Genomic DNA, 21,292 nt, shown 5'->3' with positions numbered 1-21,292 from the left:
GCAATCCAGTCACGCATGCCCACTCCCTTTGTTTTGGCACTACAGCTCGAGGTTGGATGGGTGAGCCGATCCAACTCATCCCACAGTTATAACTGAACAAAGTGGAGAAGCATGGTAGTAAACAGCTGAACAGCACTGTCTCTTGATGTTAATGAAATATTAGCTTGGTTTATGCTGATTACAGTATCACTCTCTGGGCTAGCTGGCGATCAGAAGCCATCCACTCGCACATTTACTAGACCCCCCACCCTAGTAAATCCTACCATGAGGTTCAGTATAAACCAACCAGCCGAGTGGCACGGGTCCACAACTGTGCTAACTCAATTACGCAGACTTCAGGACTCATAATAATCTGCTACACTGACATTCAAAATCGGGCAGGCCCTTTTCAGACATCTCTGTATTATACACTATCACATGGCATTTACATATCCTAGGACTAAAAAAATTAATTTTCATTCTATCTTCAGTAGGAATAATGAAAAAAACTTGTTGTATTTGCTGTTTATTAATTTCACTTTCAAATCAATTCCAGCACATAGATGAAATGTTCAGAATAAAAAGGTTGAAAAACACAGTTTATTGGTTCAAAACAAAGTATTTGCATTGTAATCTTTCAAAACAGAAACACTTTCTTAAGTTGAGGGAAGCCTCTCAGCCATCATATTCTTCATAATATTAATCGAACCCCACAGCTCTTCGCTTTTCCCTTCATACAGTCGGATACTCAAATACCATGAAGGGCAAAATGATTCTTGTGAAATCAAACACCGGTCCAAAAGCGCACAGAAAGAAAACTATGATTTTATAGCCATGTTACAGCGCTTTAAAATTAATTGTACGAGGCCCTGCCGCTGGCACCCTCCACATGAATGAGCAGACACTACTGGTGTGCTTGGAACCCGATACCGACGCTGACAAAACGGACGTCGAAATAAAGTTCCCTCTCGGGTCAGCGCATAGGAAACACTTCCGAGGGAACCGCTTTTATCCCCGGCCGCTCTCACACTGCCGAAAGCCAACGGCCGCCAACGGCTACCGGCGCGAGGGGGCTCGCTGAGGAGAGCGGCGAAGGCGGGAGGCGCGCGAGGCGCCCGGGCCTGGCGGGCTCCCTCTCCCCTCGCGCTGCCGGCTCCCCCTCAGCCCCCCGCTGCCCGAGATCCACCTCGTTTCCCCGCCGTTTTCCCCTGGAAACCGCCCGCCACCCCCGCTTGCCCTCGGCTGCCCCCTCCCCGCTCCTGCGCGCCCCGCCTACCCCAGCGCCATGTCTCCGCCTCCGCCCCGCGTCTCCTCAGGGCGCAGCGTCGGCCAGGCCGGCTGCGCATGCGCCGCGCCCCGCGCATGCCCAGCCGCGCGGGCGCCGCCGCCACTTCTCGCGAGAGCTGGTGGGAGCGGCGTCATGGCGGCCGCGGAGGAGCCGGAGGTGGACATCGAGGGGGACCCGGCGGCCGCGCCCGGCGAGGCGGCGCCCGGGTGAGTGAGGGCCGCTCCTCGCCGCGCGACCGGGTCCGCCCTGAGGGGAGCACGGCGGAGGGGGGGACGTCGCTGCGGCCGGGCCCCTCCGGGAGGAGCAGGCGGCGGGGCCGAAGCCTGGCGAGGGGAGAGAGCGGTTCCTCGGGGCCGGGGGAGGGGGAACGGGACAGGACTGAGGTCTGCGGAATCGTTGAGGTGAGGTGGGCTGGGGCCCGGCTTGGTCAGACTTCGAGGAGACTCTTATGGACACTCTCCCCCCTCTCCCCCCCCCCCAAAAAAAAAAAAAAGAAGTAGTGCCGTGTCCCCTAACAGCAAACATCCAGACCATAAAACCAACAGAAGCTGTGGTAGCAGACAGTCCCAGGCAGCTTCACAAAAAATGATTTGACAGATTCATGGATAGTAGATCCCTCAGGAGGTACTGAAGCGAATGGGTAGCAATGCGCTGATGTCCTTAATCTAGCGATTACGGATGCTGGGAGAAGGGGGGGGGAACGGAGTGGGGAAAATAGTCCGACTTGCATGTTCTCCTGCAGTAGCACATCCCCTTGCTGCTCCTGGAGACGAAACACTGAGCAAGGTGCACTATTGATCACACCCATTTTTTAATATGCTCCAAAAGAAGCAGGAATTCTTATTGATTTCTTGTTGTAGACAGGGATTTAATACTTACCTGTAAAGAGACATTTGAACTGGTGGGACAAAGCAGTTCAAAATAGTAGTTAAATTATTTTTAGTAGCATTGCAAGAGATGTAGCGCTAACTACTCTTTAGAAAAGGCTGAATGTTCTAGAAGCAAAGATCTTGAAAACAGGTAATTATGTGAAGTACTAAAGAGTTTTTATGCTGCATTAAGAGAGAGGAAAGTTGATCAATGACATTAATCAGTGCTGGATTTCTAAAAGTAATAAGTAGTTATTTACTGAAAAGATATCAAGCATAATCTGGATGAAGTCAGTAAGAACATTAATAATCCCATGTGAAGCCCTGTGTAAGTATCAGCCTTCATCTGGAGGTAACGGTCCTTTCTCTGTAAGGGGGTCTTCTGATCTTACAGAGGGGAAAATGCAGAGATGTTAAGTGGAGGTAGTACAAGTCATTGGCAGTTTTAAGATTAAAACTGTAGCGCTCTAATTATCCATGAAATTCTTGCATCTTTCATTTGTTCATGTTTTACAATGTCTTTACAATGAGATGGTTTCCTCCACTCTCGCCTCCTGCTTTCATTCTTCCTGAATGAGGATTTTTACCATTCAGGGTTTTACTGGTATCTGATACAGTCTGCAGTGAGATAAGTGAGGTGTTGCTACCAAGAGTCCTAATAAAGATCACTTACTGGTGGTATTTTATGCTGTGTCTCATGGAATATTATGAAAGAGTAACATTACATAATAATCTGCAATATACTACTTTAATTTTTAGAGTCTGTCATTGCTTCTGTTAACAGTAACGTTATTTAACTCCATATTTATTTTAATTCTGACAAAGCATCCAGTTTCTTTTAATATGTTTGTATTGTTTTGAACATTGGAATCTTTTCTTTAGAGATTATGAAAACTCAGCTTCAAGCTTGCTGCAGGATCACTACCTTGATTCATCTTGGAGAAATGATAACAATCTTGTAAGTAATTTTTAAATGAATGGTTCTTCTAGAAAGATGCTCATAATCTCTGCTCTCTCCCTTCTCTTCCCTCCACACGCATGCTCTTTTAGATTATTAATTGTGCTTTTCTACAGACGACTCAGGCTGTTATTGCCTTTGCTTTAAAATAAGTATCTATTGCTTACTTTTAGGAGCTATTATACATTAATTCTTGATGCTCATATAAAATCATGGCAGAAGTGAAATATTGAAAAATATTTGTATTGTTTGCAGCCATGGACATTGGACAGCAGCATTAGTGAAGAAAACAGGGCTGTTATCGAGAAAATGTTGCTAGAAGAAGAGTATCCTTTTGTTGGTTTGCTCGTATTAAGACAACGGACACCTTTCTGTTTAAAAAGGAAGTAGGTAACTCTTGTACTTGTGAATGTGACTGAAGCTTTGGTGTCTTGTAGGTAGTTTGCAGATGTCAGGGAGAACACCTGAATTAAATCATCTAGCTAACTGCAGCTTCCTCTGACCCTGATAAGTCTTTATCTTCTTTGTGGTGCATTGGCAGCAACCAGGTGTAGTCACAGATACATAATTTAGGCAGGGGAAGCCAAATCTTCTTAGGCAGTCAATGGAGAGAGAAAGAGACATTGAGAGGTGGAGGAATTCTGAGGGGAAGGGGCAGGTTAAACTACTGAGTTTTGATGCCTGATGTAGGCAGCATGAGTGCTCCTTTGTACTTTTTCTCCATCTTGGTTGTCTAATCTGAATTAATCATACAGAAGTTGTGAGGTTTGCTTAAAGGTTTTAAAGTGCATGTCAGTCTTCAAACAATAAAGTTAATTTAAAATCTTAGAATATTTTATATCGAGAACGTTTTATTCTATATTGTATTGTGTGATACTATTGCAACTACATTTACAAATATTACTATTTCAATTACTACAACTATTATTAGGAATAAAGATCAAGCTCTTCTCTTTATCTTTTTTTTCTTGCACTTAAATTTCACAGTATCTCTCTCTCTGGACAAAAACAGTTCTAAACTGTTCTAAAATTCATGGATGATTTTTAAGATTATTTCTGGGGAATGAAGAAGGCAAAGCTTGACGTGTTGTAGCTGGAACTGGCACCAAAAATAGCAATATTCATCCCCGCTCTAGCTGCTGCTTCTGTGCCACCTCCAGCACTGATGCTGATGCAGCCATTTGCGTAGCTCCATAGCGAACCTGATCAAAGAGCTGATCTGGCTAAAAATAACTAGGTTTTTTTGCTGCACTGTGCTTCAGCTGGACTAGTTTACTGCCTGATTCAGTCTGGCTATATACGTACTTCCGCCAGCACACAGGATGAGATGAGCAGAAGGGAAGAGGAAAGGAAGGAGCAGCTTTTTTTCAGCAGTGTTGATTTAAGTAGTCTTACCTTTAGTAGCATTGCTGACATAAATTAACCTCAGCAGACTAGTTAGGTGATGGTATTACTGATCATAGACTAATTTTATTTTTCTGTTCTTTTTGCAAGTGAGAGTAGTAATACATAGAGAAACAAGAAAATGAAGCAATTGTAGTTTTCCTAGTAGAATGAATTATTGAGGGTTAAATTGAAAAATGAGTAATGTAACAATATGATGAAAATTACTTTGGTATAGTTTCTAAGTCAAAAAAGAAAAATGCTGTTGTGGAGACAGAATAACTAGCTTGCTGAAAGTAAAGTGAGCATGTGGGTTCAGAAGTCAAATATCACTTTGGGTTAAACTAGCAGCAGTGTGTGAAATAGTGTCTATCTCAGTTAATTTACGTGATTATTAGAATTCTCACCTGTACAAATATTTTTGATGCTTCAAGAACTTAATAAAGATTTCAGATATTATCTATCTAATAAGGCACTTTCTGAAAAAATATGGCTCAATCAAAAGGAAGCGGAAAAAAGATCTGTGAGAAGGTAAGATCTATTCTGTAAAAAATGAACAATGAGATTAGAGGAAATGAAAAGTCCTTCCAAAATAAGGTTGGTTGCTTTGATATACAACAGCATCATGATTATTAATTTTTATTTTCATTTTGTTTTATATTTGCAGTCCACGTAAGAAAACTGGAAAAGTCATGTACGTACACTTTAATAATTGAGTTGCGTTTTTAAGTGCGGTTTCTGATTTATGTTAACTTACAGGAGACTTAGAAAAAAGTAGGTTATAGTTCTCTAGTTCTTTTGTTTGGTTGTACAAAATAACGTAAAGGACCTTTCAACATGAAAAAAACATTGTTTTGCTTGATAAGTAGCCTGTAGTAAACTAATTTCATTTTTGTAGCATGGTTGTCCACATCAAAAAAATTGCTAATTATAGTTGGCTTTCTTGCCTGAACTTTTATGTTTCCTTGCTCATTCTATGAATTTCTGCGTGATTAGTTACTAATAAATGTTGTGTTGCCTCGAATCTACCTTTGCGATGGAGAAACTGGCATGATTCTAGGTATTCTATTTATCAGCCATATTCATGTTTAAGACAGTATCCCAAGTTTTGCAGAAGATGGGTAGTAGTCATCATCCTAGATGTCACCTTTGGTTTCTGTGATCTGAGAAAATAGAGTTTTTAAGAAACTGCTAACTTCTGTTTCCTTCTCTTCCCAGGGCGTGTTCGCCTACAAAATCAGCTAGCTACTCATTGAAGTGGACATCACAAGAAAAAGAACTGTTTGAACAAGGACTGGTAAGTTTATTTAAGTGTATAATATTCTGAATATAAATCATTAGTTCATTTTAAATAAAAAGATAATCATTTGTAAAAATAAGCATACTACATATAGCTGCTTCTGTTTTTTGTACCTGTAATGCATTAAAAATATTTGCCATCTACAAAGAGTGTAATGATAAATCAGATTTATGCAGATGAATCCCCCAAAATGGCTTCATTTGTGTGCCAGATCCTGTTTGTGGGACTCATTACAATTTGAGACCACAAAATATATCAGGCTTCCAGTTTTATGAATTCTCATGGTACAATCATAATGCTGTAGTTAAAAATGTCAACTGTAGAGCCTGCTTAAAGCAGGCTATTAAAGTGAAATCCTTTACTGTCGTAAATTCTTTGGAGACTTTATACTTGGCACTGTACAACCATATAATAATAGGGCTTCAGGCTTTTTTGGGCACATGAAGTATGTGCTGCCTGTCCTGCCCACTATATGAGATATATGCTGCCCAGTCCTGCAAACAATTGATTTCACTGGGATTCCTTGGAGTAGTGAGCAGCCCAGTTCACAGCATGTCTGAATCAGTTAAAGAGCCTCTATTTAAGAACAATAACAATAACTCTTACTGTCTGATGTAATTTCTTTCTTGGTAGAATATGACTAGCAAGATTCTTTACCATGGGTTTAGCAGTATTATTTTTTGTTTGTAATGACTAATGAGTATGTAAACACTTTTCTCAGATAAAATGCAATGCCTAGAATGTCAGAGTTTAGATAACTTAAATGTGTTCTGTTACACTAGGTGAAATTTGGGCGCCGGTGGACAAAAATTGCCAAGTTGATTGGAAGTCGAACTGTTCTACAAGTAAAGAGCTATGCGAGGCAATACTTTAAGAACAAGGTAAACACAGCATCTTTCCAGTTAGCAAAAAGGCTGCTTGACAAGTATGCTGTTGTACCTGTAGTTTGTAGACACGTCTTTACCAGGGTACTGTCATTGAACTACCTACACTCTTTATTCTCATATTCAGAAAAGAAGTGAAATATGCTTATCTGCAGATTTAGGTATGAAATCAGACCCGATTTAAAATTCCTAGAATGATTTCGGTATTTTTATTCCTGGGATAAATAAATAATGTGTATAGTATAACTGGATTCTCTTATACCATGGGTTATCAGGCTGAAAATACTTGTCTTCTGCTGTAGAGACATTTCAGCTGTGCAGTATAGTTCCATTTTTGGCCCTGTTTGAAACTGCTAGGGATTTTAAAAAGAAATTACTACTGTCTGTTTCTTATTAATAATAAAGAGCAAATTTTTGTTGAACTGAAATACATGGCATTTTACACTTGCGCTAAAAGTATACCTATAATGCTGTGTAAAAGTCCATTGCAATTTTAGTGTTTTGTGAAGTAAAATAAACATGAGGAAGAAACACTTGAGAATGGTTCTCTTGATTTTTTTGAGAAGATATTATACATTACCTTTTGTCAGCCTGTCGGATACCTCCTCTCATGTCTGTTGTTTACGTAAAATAGTTCTGACTATTTGGAGGGTAGGTGTGGGGGGTTATTTTGCTTTTCCCTTCTAAAATTATGTTATACTTTCCTAAGGCAAAAAATGATGATTCTGAAAAAGAAGAGCAAAGTCGATGTGGTAGCAGCAGTCTTTCCGTTGAAGATGGAATTAGGGTAGAAGCATGGTCACCTGGAAACTTGAGAGGCCGTGCAGACCCCAATCTGAATGCAGTGAAAATTGAAAAATTGTCAGATGATGAAGAAGTAGACATAACTGATGACGTGGATGAACTACTTTCTCCTACGTTCCTGCAGGAAGCTGGAAAATCTGACTTACCTGTTCTTTCCCAAAGTCCAGTTCAAGAAATGAGAGGAAGGGAATGTGTTTTTTCATCTGTTGGACACAGTTCTACAATTTCTTTACCTAAAGAAGTTCCTCAACATACTGTGCAAGACACCGTGGAAGCATTAGTATTTCCAGATGTTGCAGCAACATGTTCTCAGCACATGAACGGTGATAGATCTATGAATGTAGATTATCAGCAATATAATAATTTTATTGAGAAAGCTGAACAAAGCAGAATAGTAACATCTCATGCTACTAGGCAGGTAACTAATCAGGAGCTCAAGGAGGAACAGAGGGACTTGGCTGAAAATGGATTGCTTTTCCCTTCTCCCTGCCAAGCAGATGAAGAGCATCAAGAAGAGGCAGAAGATCTTAAGCCACCTGATCAAGAAGTGGAGATTGATAGAAGTATCATTCTGGATGAAGAAAAGCAAGCTATTCCTGAATTTTTTGAAGGACGCCAGGCCAAAACACCAGAGCGTTACCTGAAAATCAGAAATTATATTTTGGATCAGTGGTAAGATGCATTAATTTCACTTACATAAGTGATTAAGATGATTTGTGCACTGCTTTGTTGTAGCTAAAACACTATGTAGTACCAACAGCTTGCCTACAAAAACAGTAAAAGTAATTTTATGGTAACATTCTGAAGATTGCAGATGAACAGCACAGACTAGGAATGTTTTTCTTCTCTTCCCAGTTTTCTTTATGCATTTTGGAAGCCAAGCAATTAAAATACCTTGAAGCATTATAGATATGAATGTGCTATGTCAGAACAAACTGCTACCATTTTGCTAGGGATGTTTTCTTCCAATTTTTTGTCATCCAAAATGTATAAGAATGAATGTATGGCTTTAATAAATAGTTCATCAAAATATCTGGTATTAAGTCCATAGTGATGTCTGTAATACTGTTATGTGTGTCCATTTTTGTCTGTGAAAGAGTGCCTTTACAGAGAGGCAGCTAGAAAGTATAGTCTATACTAGAAAATACAACGTTGACCAAAAAATACTTCAAATTGATTTTTGATTTGGAACAGTGCTTGTACATTCTAATATTTTCTATTCTACCTGCTAGGAATCAGTTTAAGGAACCTTAATGATCTGTGGTCGCAGCCTAAATATCTACACAGTTTGTTCTGGTATAGTTTGTTTTGTGTGCTTGTTGGGTGGTTGGGGGGGCAGTATGAGAGGGAGGGAGAGAGAAGAATTACTGCATTTAACTCATTCAGTTGTCTTGTGCAGCTTATACTAGTTGTAGGGAAACTAAAATCCCGTAGCAGGGAAGAAATGTTGAACTGAAACAATTCGGTATCAGCTTAAAAGCATGTAATAAGTGTATAGAAAATGAAAAAAGGCTCATTTATTATACCAGTGATGCCTATGGTTGCATAAGAATGCCTGCATTAAATTAATTTAAATAGCTTATCAGAGTTTAGCAAAATCATAGTACTCTTGAGTAATTCATTGCTTCCTGCCACCAGTCATTTTCAGGAAATTGTTTTAATGCACTGAATATATCTGTTTCACTCTGCATAAATGTGAATATATGTGCAGAACCCCATAATAAATTGTACATGTTTTGTGAAATTTATATTTTTGCTATGATTGCTCTGTATAGTGGTTCATATTCTGTGCATCGGGGGAAAAAAACACTTCAATGGCTCATCTTTACCTTAGCTTAAGTCGCACAATTTCCCCCACCCTTACTTTCTCCCCTGGTTTGTGTTACTGTTTGAAAATGTGCTATGCTTTATTTTAGGGAGAGATGTAAACCCAAATACCTGAATAAGACTTCAGTACGTCCAGGCCTTAAGAACTGCGGTGACGTTAACTGTATTGGACGGATACACACGTACTTGGAATTAATAGGAGCAATTAACTTTGGCTGTGGTAAGAACAATATTTTAATTGGAATCAATTCAGAACTCTAAATTCTAAAGAGTACATGCTGAGAACATCTATTATTGGTTGTCAGCTTTTTTGTTAAAATGAATAATTTTACCTGAAGGATAAACATGAGGGTTGGTAGTTGTCTTTTTAAAAAAAAAAAAGTCTTAAGTTCACTTCTCAGTGTAGCGTGAATGACTGCACTTAATCAGAACTAAACCTCTGTTTGGATAATCTTCTAACTTTTCTGTTCTTTTACTCCTGATCGCTTAAATAGTAATTGTTATTTCATTTAAGCGCTTTAGAAGAGAATCTCTGTGTGTTTGCATTATATTTAGTACAGTCACGTCCCCAACCTGTATGGCTTTAGCCATTTTGATACTAATGATGAAGGACTTCTTAATGTTAGTGTACTGCTCGCACAGGAGAATTCACATTAATCCTTACTAAGAAGGACCTTCTGAGCAGATTGGATCTATTATGGCATTTGGGAATCTAGAGGAGTTTGTAACCTGCTTATAGGATTATGGGCTTCTAATTTAATAAAAAAGACTTTTAAAAAAATTTTTCCCCCTATATTTGTGTGACCCTAGACACCAAGTGCTGTTCTTCATTATGCGGTGTTCTGCGTGTCCTGGGTTTTTGTTTGTTTTCCTGATACCTGCTGTATCTGAAATTCTGGTTCCCTTAGAGAAGCCAGAATTAAAGTTATTGTCTCTTTTCCCTGTTTTCCCAGACTCAATTTTAAGCATTTATGAAATAAAACAATATCTGCTTCCTCAGGCTCTTTTTCTTACAAGATTCAAATGTTAAACTTAGGTGATATGTTAAAATATATACCTATAAGTTAGTATCATTATCATTCATTTTAGAATCTCTGTAATGGATTGATTTTGGTCCAGCGCTGAGTGATAGTCGCCTTGGAAAGGAGAAATGTCCCGCAGTACTTATTATCTGAAATAGAGACTTTTAAAAATGAATTAACAAGAAAGAAGGAAGTTTTTCCATTTTAAAAATGCTATGGTGATGAGAGGACAATATAGTCAGTCAGTGGTATAACCATCAAGAGGTGCCTTTTAATGGGGAGGGTGGAGGGATTTAGAGGTTCTTTATGGCATTTTTCTTTACTGTTTATTTTTGTCATTCTTGGCTCTGTACCAGAAATAAGTGGCTTCATACTTAAGTACCCGTGTACATCTTCTCTGTGTCCCACAGAACAGGCTGTCTATAACAGACCGCAGCCGGCTGATAAAGCGCGGTCCAGGGAAGGCAAAGACACGGTGGAAGCCTACCAGCTTGCTCAGCGTTTGCAGTCAATGGTACGTTTAGGGGCAAAAAACATTCACCGCGGAGATGGTCTTTTCAGTTTTCTGCTGTCAAGCCAGGACATCTGAAGAATTTTTTTGTCATTCAGTTTGCCGTTTCCTCAGAATGCTTTGTAATTCAAGTGTCAGCCTAAGTGCTGGTTTTGCTATCTGACAGGTGCATCTGTCCTAATTTGTGTTACCTTGCGTGGTTGATTTATATTCAGGTGCTCAGCTAAGATAGTGTTTCAGTCTTTATTTGGAGCCCCAACCCCTTCCTCCCACCTCTTCATAATTTATTAGCCTGATTTAGCCAGAAAACAGTGGAGTGCATTGGCAGTATGTCATTAAGTTGCTTGCATTTTAATCATTAAATATACTGGATATCTGATGTAGCTTAGAGCTTTATGCGCACAATTAAGCCCGGTAGTAGGTCATTTATTACTACATAAATTACCAAGGCTTGCCTGATTAATTTTTATATTTACATTTAATGTAGGTTTTTTAGATACTTCATAAAATTAGTTAATGAAAGAAAACTAAATTAATCGTACTGTGAAGAAAGAATTTTACATATAAAAATTTTACTTATAAAGAACTGTAGCATACACTAGATGTAAACATACTAGTTTATAGATTTCTATGTTGTCTACACTGTAATTCACAGCTGGTTAATAGCGCACTGTTGCTGTCAATGTTGATGATCCATGGAGCATCATCCGGGATTTATGTTTTATAGCCTTAAAAAAAAAAAAAAAAAAAAATTGTAATTTTACTGGTGATATTTTGTGACAGATTGTGAACTACTTAATTCTACAGAACTCCAGGGATGTTTCCTTTTCGGAAATACATCATAGTTAGTAATATCCACGTGAAAGTAACCTTTTGGATGTTTTTCTTATGGCTGATTAAATTAAGTGAATTTAGTGTTTCAGGAGTATGATCCTTGACTCATGTTTATTTGCTTGTTGCAGCGTACAAGAAGACGACGAGTGCGAGACCCTTGGGGAAACTGGTGTGATGCTAAGGATTTGGAAGGACAGACATTTGAGGTACCCTTCTGTTTTTTAAACTCTGCTTACAGAACTAATTCTTGCTAATTGCTAGCAGGTGGTGTTGCATCAAGTATTTTAGGAAAATGGTTGTATAATAGGTGCTTAACCTCTCTTTGTGGAAGCAATAATTTGAAAATAATGTAGCATCTGTTACATCGTTATGCTCCTGACAAAGAAAAAACTGTACTTTGTCTTTACAAAGGTGTTCATGTCATGAGCACATATGGCCCTACACTGTTTTATGTCTGTAAAGCTCTTTGTGTTGTCGTATAGAAGATTTTATGACTCTTTGTTTTCAGTTACAGAAAACTTGTTTTCATTTCATGTTAGATAAAGCCTTTATATGGGGTGGGGATGGTTTAATGCAACATTAAGGTTAAAATATCAAGCCATGAAGGGTCAGGAAAAAATGCAATGAATTCCCCCACTGATTTCTTTTAGTTGTACCTTTAAAATTGGCCTTAGCATTTGTGCCTTTAGCACAAAATTCAGTTTTATTTAATTCAGATTTATCATGAATCTGGCAGAAAGATTGGTTCATCTTTCTTTTTTGAAAAGAAAAAAAAATTACCTGTTTCTTTTTTAGTGGATATCTGAAAGTCAAATTAGATGACTTTCTACCGTTGTTATAATAAAACAAAACATATGATTCAATTGTGTCATTTAACCTGTTCCTTTTACTCTAGATCTGTAGCTTTAAAACAGAGCACCCTTTATAGGTACATACATATGTATGATTAATAAAAAAAGTGCCAAACTTGTGACTCAGGTGTTCTTTAGTGCAAAAGGAATTGGCCTAGTATTCAGATTGAGTCTTGAGTATGATCTTTTCATCAGTTTACTTTAGCCTTACTAAAGCTAACATTAGGAAATAGGAGAATAAGACTTAAATTTTTTTTCAGTCCTGTAAGGTTCCTTTATGCTTGTAATGCAGATGGTTCCTAATGTAGTTTATTAAGCTCTTGTAAGAATTCTTACAAGTTTAAATATTTTATAGAAGACCTGACAACAAAATATTCACATGAGCATGCCCATTCCTACAATTTCAAATTAAAGACAAAGCAAAGAACTATAAACATCTTATTTCTCCTATGTGGAAAATTCACTTATATTTACAACCCTCAGTAGTAATTATCTGTGACAATTAGATTCCTGACTTTATAGTGATAGACCTAATTTCTGAATACGTGTTGTTAATGCTTCTGGTATTCTCCGCGGAATAACTACTTGTGGATTCAAAAAAGTCTGAGAATATTAATTCCCAAAGAGATGTTATGAAAAATTCTGGCCACAAATGATAATGGAAGATTTTCTCCTTTCTTAGTTATAACACTTGCATTTATGCATGGTTTGAGATATGGGCTGTGATTTTTATTGAATGTGGTTGACTTGGGGAAATGTAAGAATTCTGTCATCAGTCTTCTTGCAGACTGGATCTCTGATTGTTGTTATTTTCATACTGCTTGATTCTGCTCTGGCTATTTCCCTGTATCGTGAATAGTTCAGTAACAAAAAATTGATAACGTATCGAGAGGATGTTGATGTCAGGAAGTTATTCTGGGCAAGACTTGGAATTGCTATTGAAAGTGCACTTGAGACGATTTTTTCTTTTCCTTTAGCACCTGTCTGCTGAAGAATTAGCAAGAAGAAGAGAGGAAGAGAAACTTAAACCTGCAAAATCTTCTAAAGTTTCAAGACAAATAAAAAGGTACTTGATGTACATCATGTTCAAAAATAGATCTTTTGGAAATAAAACAGTTTGCATAGGGTTGGACTGGAACACTGCAAAACCTTAATGTATTACGTCTGGTCATAAGTTGTGTGTAGGCATTTCAAATGCTTCCTATTGAAGTTCATGAGTGTGGGTAGCAATGTTCCTGTATTTGGTGGAAGTTATCCTATTGTGGGATGAGAAGATCCAGTAAAGAAAAGATAAGGTTTTTCCTCCGATGTCAAGGAGGCAGTGGGAATCTTGAAACTTGAAAAGTTTTCTAACTGTCCTACATCTTTAGAGAAATTTTCTTTCATTTTATAGTTCCTTTGATCCCTTTCAGCTGATACCATGCTGTTTATTCACTGAAGAAAAACAGGTATGTACCTATGAGTGAATAATCAAGAACAATTATTTATTTGCTTATACTACTTCTCTTATATTAATTATTTTGTTTATCATTTCAGGAACCTTTTCAGGTTAAAGTGTCTTCAGAAGCACTTCTAATAATGGATTTGGTGAGTATTAAGTTTTATCTTTTTAAAAAGTTATGATATATATGTGCTTTTTTATGTGCAATGTTAGAAACTGAGAAATACAGTGTTTAAGTTGACTTCTTTCCATTCAGACCTAGAATCTATTATTAAATAAAACCCAAATAGCTTAAAATGCTTTTTTACATTGTGTTAGTTTTTCTAGGTGGTACATGGTTGTATACTGACAAGAGTGATAGTGTGTATTACCCTCAAGGTCATAGTTTAATGTAATTACTTGAAACTACACTCTAATATGCATTGTCATTTTGAAATCTTCAGGGTTCATTTCCTGCTAGTCCAGAAATTGATTTTGTGTTTACAAAACATTTTTTTAATATAGAACAGGTTGTACCAAAATGTTCAGTTGTTTCACAGCATTTCACAGGCTTCAGTTTCTGAAGCTAATATTATTTTGTATATAGAAGTGTTACACAAATGCACTATACATACATATGTGTGGGAACACACACACACACACACGCACACATGCAGAAAGTAATATTTTATGTTCATTTTAAATCGAAACATAAGGTACTTCAGAATCTTAATCTGTCCTAAGTTTTCCTTCTAAATGTCATTGAGAAGTAACTGAAATGGAATTGTGAAGCCAATGTATTTTATCATCTGCAAATCAAAATTAGGAGAAATCGTTCAATTTGATCTTTAACAATTGTTTAATATAATTTCAGCACTCTCATGTGTCTATGGCAGAAGTAATAGGGTTGCTAGGTGGAAGGTACTCTGAAGATGATAGAATTGTTGAAGTAAGTGTTTATCTTTTTACATTTTCTCTAAAACTTCTTATATAAAATTTGAATAGATGTAAATGTTATTTCCTAAGGAGCAACTACTTCAAGTATATTAAAGCTGAAATTAATTACTGTAATCTTGAAATTTTAGAATTATGCTTACCTTCAAGTTTTGGGCCCTCAGTTCTTTCATGAGGAAGATCTGGTATATGAATCATAAATAAAATTCATTTAAAGAATTTTAACAGATAAATGCAAGAAGCCTCAGTCAATCTGGAGACTTTTTTTAACAGGTTTGTGCAGCAGAACCATGCAATAGTCTCAGTACAGGACTGCAGTGTGAGATGGATCCGGTATCTCAAACGCAGGCCTCAGAAACATTGGCTGCCAGAGGATATAGTGTTATCGGATGGTATCATTCCCACCCAGCCTTTGATCCCAACCCCTCAATAAGAGATATTGACACTCAAGCTAAATATCAGGTACTTACTTGTCTGTACATTTAAAAACAATAACTCCAAAGCCAAAAAGTCTTGCTAGTGTTTACACTGTTAATGCACATTATTGCATTAATATATATTAAAATCAGTTTGCTCATAAATTGATTTGTAGCTCTACAGAGCACAGTAATACTAATTTAGTGGTAGCTGAGCAATGATAAACAATAACTCGCTCAAATGTGAATAAGTTTCCCACATTTTGAGTGTTTTATGACATACCTATTCGTTTTTTTATTTTCAAAATGCTGTTGTGGAAAAAAAAATGCATTCATAAAATATCAAGGTTTTTCTTGTGTTTTTGTTGTTTTTAGAGTTATTTCTCCAGGGGTGGTGCCATGTTCATTGGAATGATTATAAGTCCTTATAACCGAAATAATCCTCTTCCGTATTCTCAGATTACTTGTCTAGTAATCAGTGATGAGATCAGTTCCGATGGTTCTTACCGTAAGTACCAATCTTTGATTCATTGTTTTCATTCTTCTTTTCCTTTTGGGCGTTAAGGAGAAAAATGTTGCCTGCACTTGAACTGTGATTTGAGAAATAGGAGTGTGTGTGTGGAGGACTTGGTATACAAAACCAGGAATTTCACTTGAGCAGTAATCCTGCAAGTGGCCCGTGCTGTCATGGCAAGAATATACAAGTATAGATACAGGATTATTCTTCTGAGTTAGCACAGTGACATGATAGTTTTCCCCACAATCTGTGAAGTGGATAAAGGGGTTGAGGGAAGGGTCATCATTACTGCTTACATACAAAATACATCGAATAACCGAGAAACTGTTTCACATTATTACTTAAACTTTGCTGCTTTCTGAACAGAGACTCTGACAGAGGAGAGAGAAGTGTAATAGCAAAGACTTGGCCACTGTAGTAGCTCGGAGGTGGATGAAAGAATAGCAGCCAGAAATCCTTATTTGAGTAACTTAGCATTCAAATGGCCAAAGGATCAAACTTACCAGCTGTCCAGGAAAATGCAGATATGAAAGATGAATTATCAAGCATGTCTTAGAAATGCAGGCATGAATCCCAACCTAAGAGAATAAATTGTTGATATAAAATGTCACTAACATTTCATGAAAACAGAGTGTTGTTTTTTCTTTTATTGAATATCTTAAGAACACATCATACAAAATGTATGGGTTTTTAAGCATTAATGAAGTGTTCTGCTCATTGCCTGACATTAATTTGAGACAAATTCACAGGATAACAATATATGGTTATGTTCTCTGGCTCTTTTCTCTCCTCCCCCCTCCTCCCATATAAATCCTGCTATTCCTGTCCTTCTCCTGAAATCAATTTTTTCCAAAATGGTATCTCCACTAGGAATAACCAAAGATCTCTTTTATGGATTATTTACCAGTGGGTCACTTTTCAAGTCTGTGTGGATTGTTCATAGATCAGTTTTTAAAAAATAATTACTGCCTATATTTGTCAAAGTTTTTCATAAACCTTCTTGTGAGGGTTTATGAAGGTGGTGGTTAATTCTGCAGTGTCTGTGAAGTTAATTTATACTGTGGCAGTAGAGTTCTGCGCAAATGAACAAAAATTAATGTTTCATATGAAACAAATTTCTGTAGATGAATTTTCTTATTCTTCAAAACCCATTCTACACCGGTTAAACATTTTTTTTCGCAACTGAGATGTGTTCAACTAGCAGATTGTATTTACTGCTTTCTTTTCATTTACTTTAAGATTTAGTTTGAAAGCGTGTGATTCATCTCATTACATACGTATGATCTCGGAAAGGCTCTTTAATGACTTAGGGAAATGTACCACCCTTTTCTGTCCCGGCTGTTCAGTAACTGATTTGTGCTCTACCAGTAGCTTCTGGCATTCCCTTAGACCACTTCTGTGGTCTTTTTTTGTTTGTTTTTTCCTCACATACTCTCAATAAACCAGCTGAATTTCGTCCGTTAGCAACGTGATTCTTCTGAAGTTTAAAACACTAATCAGCTGCTTTGCCAGCTAGTTCACACATGAAAAAAGAAACATTTTTTTTTTCTTCTCAATAACTAGCCACATAGATCTTAGAGACTGGAAAAGGTGTAAGTGGTACAGAATTATAAAAACTCAATTAGCTTTGCCATTTTTCTGTTATGTTGCAGATTTTTTTTGTGTGCGTCTCCATGGTAGGAGTTATTCTGGGGGGAGAAAGAAGAGGTTTGCTCCCTACTGCTACCATCATTAAGTTTGGAGTCCAAAATACCTCATGCTTTTGCTTTTACCTGCTTAATATTGGCAATTAACAGGTCTGCAAGTTCCTGTAGTTAGTCAGTAATAAATTGTGAACAGTTACCAAGAAGGAGGGGATTGTACCACAATTAAGAAGGAATGTCAGATGTAATAGAAACACTGAATAATCATGTTCAACTGATTACAGGCCTGCCCTACAAGTTTGAAGTACAGCAGATGTTGGAAGAACCTCAGTGGGAATTAATATTTGAAAAAACAAGATGGATAATTGAAAAATACAGATTCTCTCATAGGTGTGTGTCTGCTTGTAATATGCTTACTTTAAGATAGCCAGTTTAGAAGCTTTGCATACTTATTATCAACTTTTCAATGAAGACTTATGTCTGCTTTCATCAATGCTGTTTTTCTTATTTTACTTTCAACAGTAGTGTCCCCATGGATAAAATTTTTCATCGGGATTCTGACTTGACTTGTTTGCAGAAAGTAAGTCTCTCTTAATTTTAGCTTTTTAAACTTTAAATATTTTCTTAAAATATTAGTCTGATATATCAGGAATCACCAGAATTTATAGCTTTACAAATCACAGATACAGACTAACCACCATAAATGACTTTTATGATGTGGCTTATTTACTTATGAACACAGTGAAAATAAGGATGGTTCACTTGAGAGAGTTGGGGACAACAGTTAAGGGCAGATACTAAGTTTTAACCTGAGTTTGGAGAAGAAAGAATAGGAAACTAATAGTGTGTCTTCTCAGCATGTTGTCTGCTTTTAACATCAGGGAGAACTGCATGCATGTTGAAAGAAGATTTAGACTTCCTAATCTTTGTTCTATCAATAAAGTAGTGCTGTGCCATGTCTGTCATGCATAAGTGAGAATTTTAGCTTTCTAGTCTGTGTAGTCTTTGCTATGAAGTTCTCAATAACTAAAGCTGTAACGTTAATTGCACAAACAAGACAGAAAATCTGCTCAAAGCGAAAGACTTAAACAGAAAAGACATACACAATAGTTATCCACATCTAATTTTTTCCTCCCAATGTGACTTTGCTGATAAACAGCCTAAATCTTATACTGAGGTGGTAGAATACTCTTTTGAATTTAGCTGTTGTGTAATTCGTTTTAAGGAACTTAATCTATAGAATAACATGCTTCCTCTGTAGAAGTGACTAATCCTGTGCTACGTAGCCAATTATTGAGCACTAACAGTTGGCAAAGAAAGATCAGCAAGGGTTGTCCCTCTTTGTACGACTGGTTATGATGCGTTGCCGCTATATTTGTACGTGACTTTTTACCAAAAGGATAACGCCAAAAAAAAAGGCTCAAACAGCCCACAGTAGAAAGACTTCCAATGTATTTCTGTTTGACTGTTTCTTTCCAAACTTTAAATTGTTCAGTTGAACATTTTCTATAAGATTAATTTAAAAAATTCCCTTTTAAGTATTTACTAGCTGGAAGGACAAAGAACGACCTTAGGAAAAAATGAGTGTGTGTGTGTTTTTGTTTTTTAATTTTCCTTTTCTTTTAACTAGCTTTTGGAATGCATGAGGAAGACTTTGGGCAAGGTAACAAACTGCTTCATTGCTGAAGAGTTCTTGACACAAATAGAAAACTTGTTCCTTTCCACCTACCAAAGTGAGAGAAAGAGTAATGCTGAAGAAAATGAGAATGAATGTTCGAATGAATTGCCAGTGTGATGGCTTTAACAACAATAACAAAAAGACTATGAAATTTTGAATTGTTTCATATTTCCTCCCCTCTCCTCCCATTATGTCAACTCTTTCAGAATTATTGTCCTTGTTAAAAATAACAGTTACAGCATCTAGTGTATTTGTATTGTTATGGTCTGAAGATGTGTTTAAAAAATTCCTCATGTGTCTTCTGACTACATGAGAAACTTTAACATTCTGTAAAAATGGGAGTATCAGAGTTAAGGTCTTGACTGACCAACAGTTTACCATTTGGGAAGAAGGACAAACTGTAAAGAACACAGTTTCCATCCTGAATGAGAGTTTGTCCTCCCTCAAGTCCTTCAGTTTGGGAATTTTCTCCTATTTTCTATCTACGGGTACACATCTGACTAGATCAATACCAGATATATGTACATAAGAAGAATTAATATGTTCTTTAATGCTTTAGGGATTATAAGTTTGAATGAATTCACTAAAGAGAAACTTACCACTTTACTGAAATGCGGGTTTTGTATTTCATTGGTTTTAAACTTTCCTGATACCTAATTTGAAATTTTCTTCTTTGGTTTAATACATTTGTTTTTGCTGATTTGCTTTTCTTTGATCCCTGTGGATAAGTACCTTTTGGGCATGTTCTTAGCCATCTTTCTACATACTTGGGGGAAAGGCTGGTGGTCTTTCATGACTTCTCATTTCTAGTTGTCCTTGTTTCCAGTGGAAATGATAACTCCTGTTTATTACAGGTTGTATTGTTTCTGATCTTCCATTCTACAGGGAGATACCTTGTTCTGTCACGTCATTGTGATTTGTAGCTTCTAATTGCCACTGTTTCCTGTGGAAACAAGAGCTCTTGATTTGATGTCATATGGCAGACTAAGTGCCATTTTGCAGCAAGCAGAAAAGTATTTGTCTAAAAAAGTTTGGAGTATATGCTGTTATATTCAGACCTTCTCTCTACAATGTGCAATTTAACAAGAGAATATATTATTTTGTATCAGTTCTTCAGTTATAATTTCATACAAGTATGTATTCAGATAAATTAGTCGTAAACAGGATTGACCCTGATTGAGATTTTCTTGATTGCAACTTGCAAATATCTCATGAGCTATATCACTGTGAATTTTTATAGAAAAATATGCTTTAAATTTTGCTTTATAAATCATGATAAAACTTGACTTGCATACACTTATTATATACACAATTATCTTCAGCAAAGTATTTCAAATAGGTCTTAACATATATTTGAAAACAAGAAGCAAGCAAGAACTTGAGTTTATACCTAGAGTGGTGACAGTTGACTTGATTGTTATTTAAAATATATATGTATATGTACCTGGTTCTATGTAACATAAATGGAATTTTAAGATTTTACATGTCTACATTTTTAACTTCATCTCTTCATTTGTGTAGAGATAAACAGAGTTTGAGAAGCTTTAATATTGTAAAGTTGCATCCTAATGAGGGAGCTTCTTGCAGGAAGTTGGAATTACTTTTTTTTATCATGCTTTCATAAATTGTTAGTCATCTCTTATTTCTAGGCGGAAGGTGCAGAACCTGATCATATAAAGATGTGAGCACTTCATACATGGCGATTCTCCTAATACAAATCGAGAGCTATGGATTTAGTACTAGGAAATGGTTTCTGTTCTCTTTCCTGTCCATATCTGCTGGTATATAGCTTTAGACTCCACTACTATGTATAATTTACAAACTTGGTGCACCAGTGTATATATAAGGCATGTTGACTTAGTCTGCATATATTCTAAAATGTCATCTCTGGAATTTCCTGACTTAAAAATATTGCATGGCTTTCTGTGTTTCTAGTTTAGACTACCCTCTTGCTGACAAAGCTTTCCTTCCCTAGTTAGTTTTGGAGTGTCCTGCAGTGTAAGTTATTCTGTTGTGGTTTTGCATAGATTATAGAAAAAAATCACACAGTATAAATATATGTACTAAAAGTTGTAATTAGTTCTGATTTGTAGAAAGAGAAATTTGAACCTCAAATGTAACAGCAATATGAAGTAGATAAAATGTTTTTTGTCC

At 36.8% G+C, this 21,292-nt stretch overlaps 1 protein-coding gene across 4 annotated transcripts; it reads left to right on the top strand.

Annotated features, from left to right (window-relative positions):
- Positions 1-1,398: 1,398 nt before the first annotated feature.
- MYSM1 (Myb like, SWIRM and MPN domains 1) lies at positions 1,399-20,620 on the top strand. 4 transcript variants are annotated; one of them, XM_067301315.1, is made up of 20 exons: positions 1,399-1,473; positions 3,019-3,094; positions 3,350-3,420; positions 4,931-5,008; positions 5,145-5,171; positions 5,696-5,774; positions 6,560-6,658; positions 7,371-8,137; positions 9,382-9,512; positions 10,725-10,828; positions 11,788-11,865; positions 13,488-13,576; positions 13,904-13,958; positions 14,047-14,097; positions 14,805-14,879; positions 15,158-15,346; positions 15,676-15,808; positions 17,745-17,850; positions 17,983-18,040; positions 19,091-20,620. In XM_067301315.1, exons 1-20 carry the CDS (start codon positions 1,400-1,402, stop codon positions 19,253-19,255), a joined length of 2,505 nt encoding a protein of 834 aa, XP_067157416.1. In that variant the 5' UTR covers position 1,399; the 3' UTR covers positions 19,256-20,620. The 4 variants fall into 4 exon arrangements, with proteins under 4 accessions (XP_067157416.1, XP_067157415.1, XP_067157414.1 ...); XM_067301314.1 differs by having other exon boundaries at positions 3,350-3,480; positions 17,986-18,040; XM_067301313.1 differs by having other exon boundaries at positions 3,350-3,480.
- Positions 20,621-21,292: the final 672 nt, after the last annotated feature.

The sequence above is a fragment of the Apteryx mantelli genome, chromosome 8, assembly GCF_036417845.1.
Source record: "Apteryx mantelli isolate bAptMan1 chromosome 8, bAptMan1.hap1, whole genome shotgun sequence".
NCBI lineage: Eukaryota > Metazoa > Chordata > Aves > Apterygiformes > Apterygidae > Apteryx > Apteryx mantelli.
The sequence above is the reverse complement of the archived record's forward strand: the minus strand, read 5'-3'. Positions and strand labels throughout refer to the sequence as shown.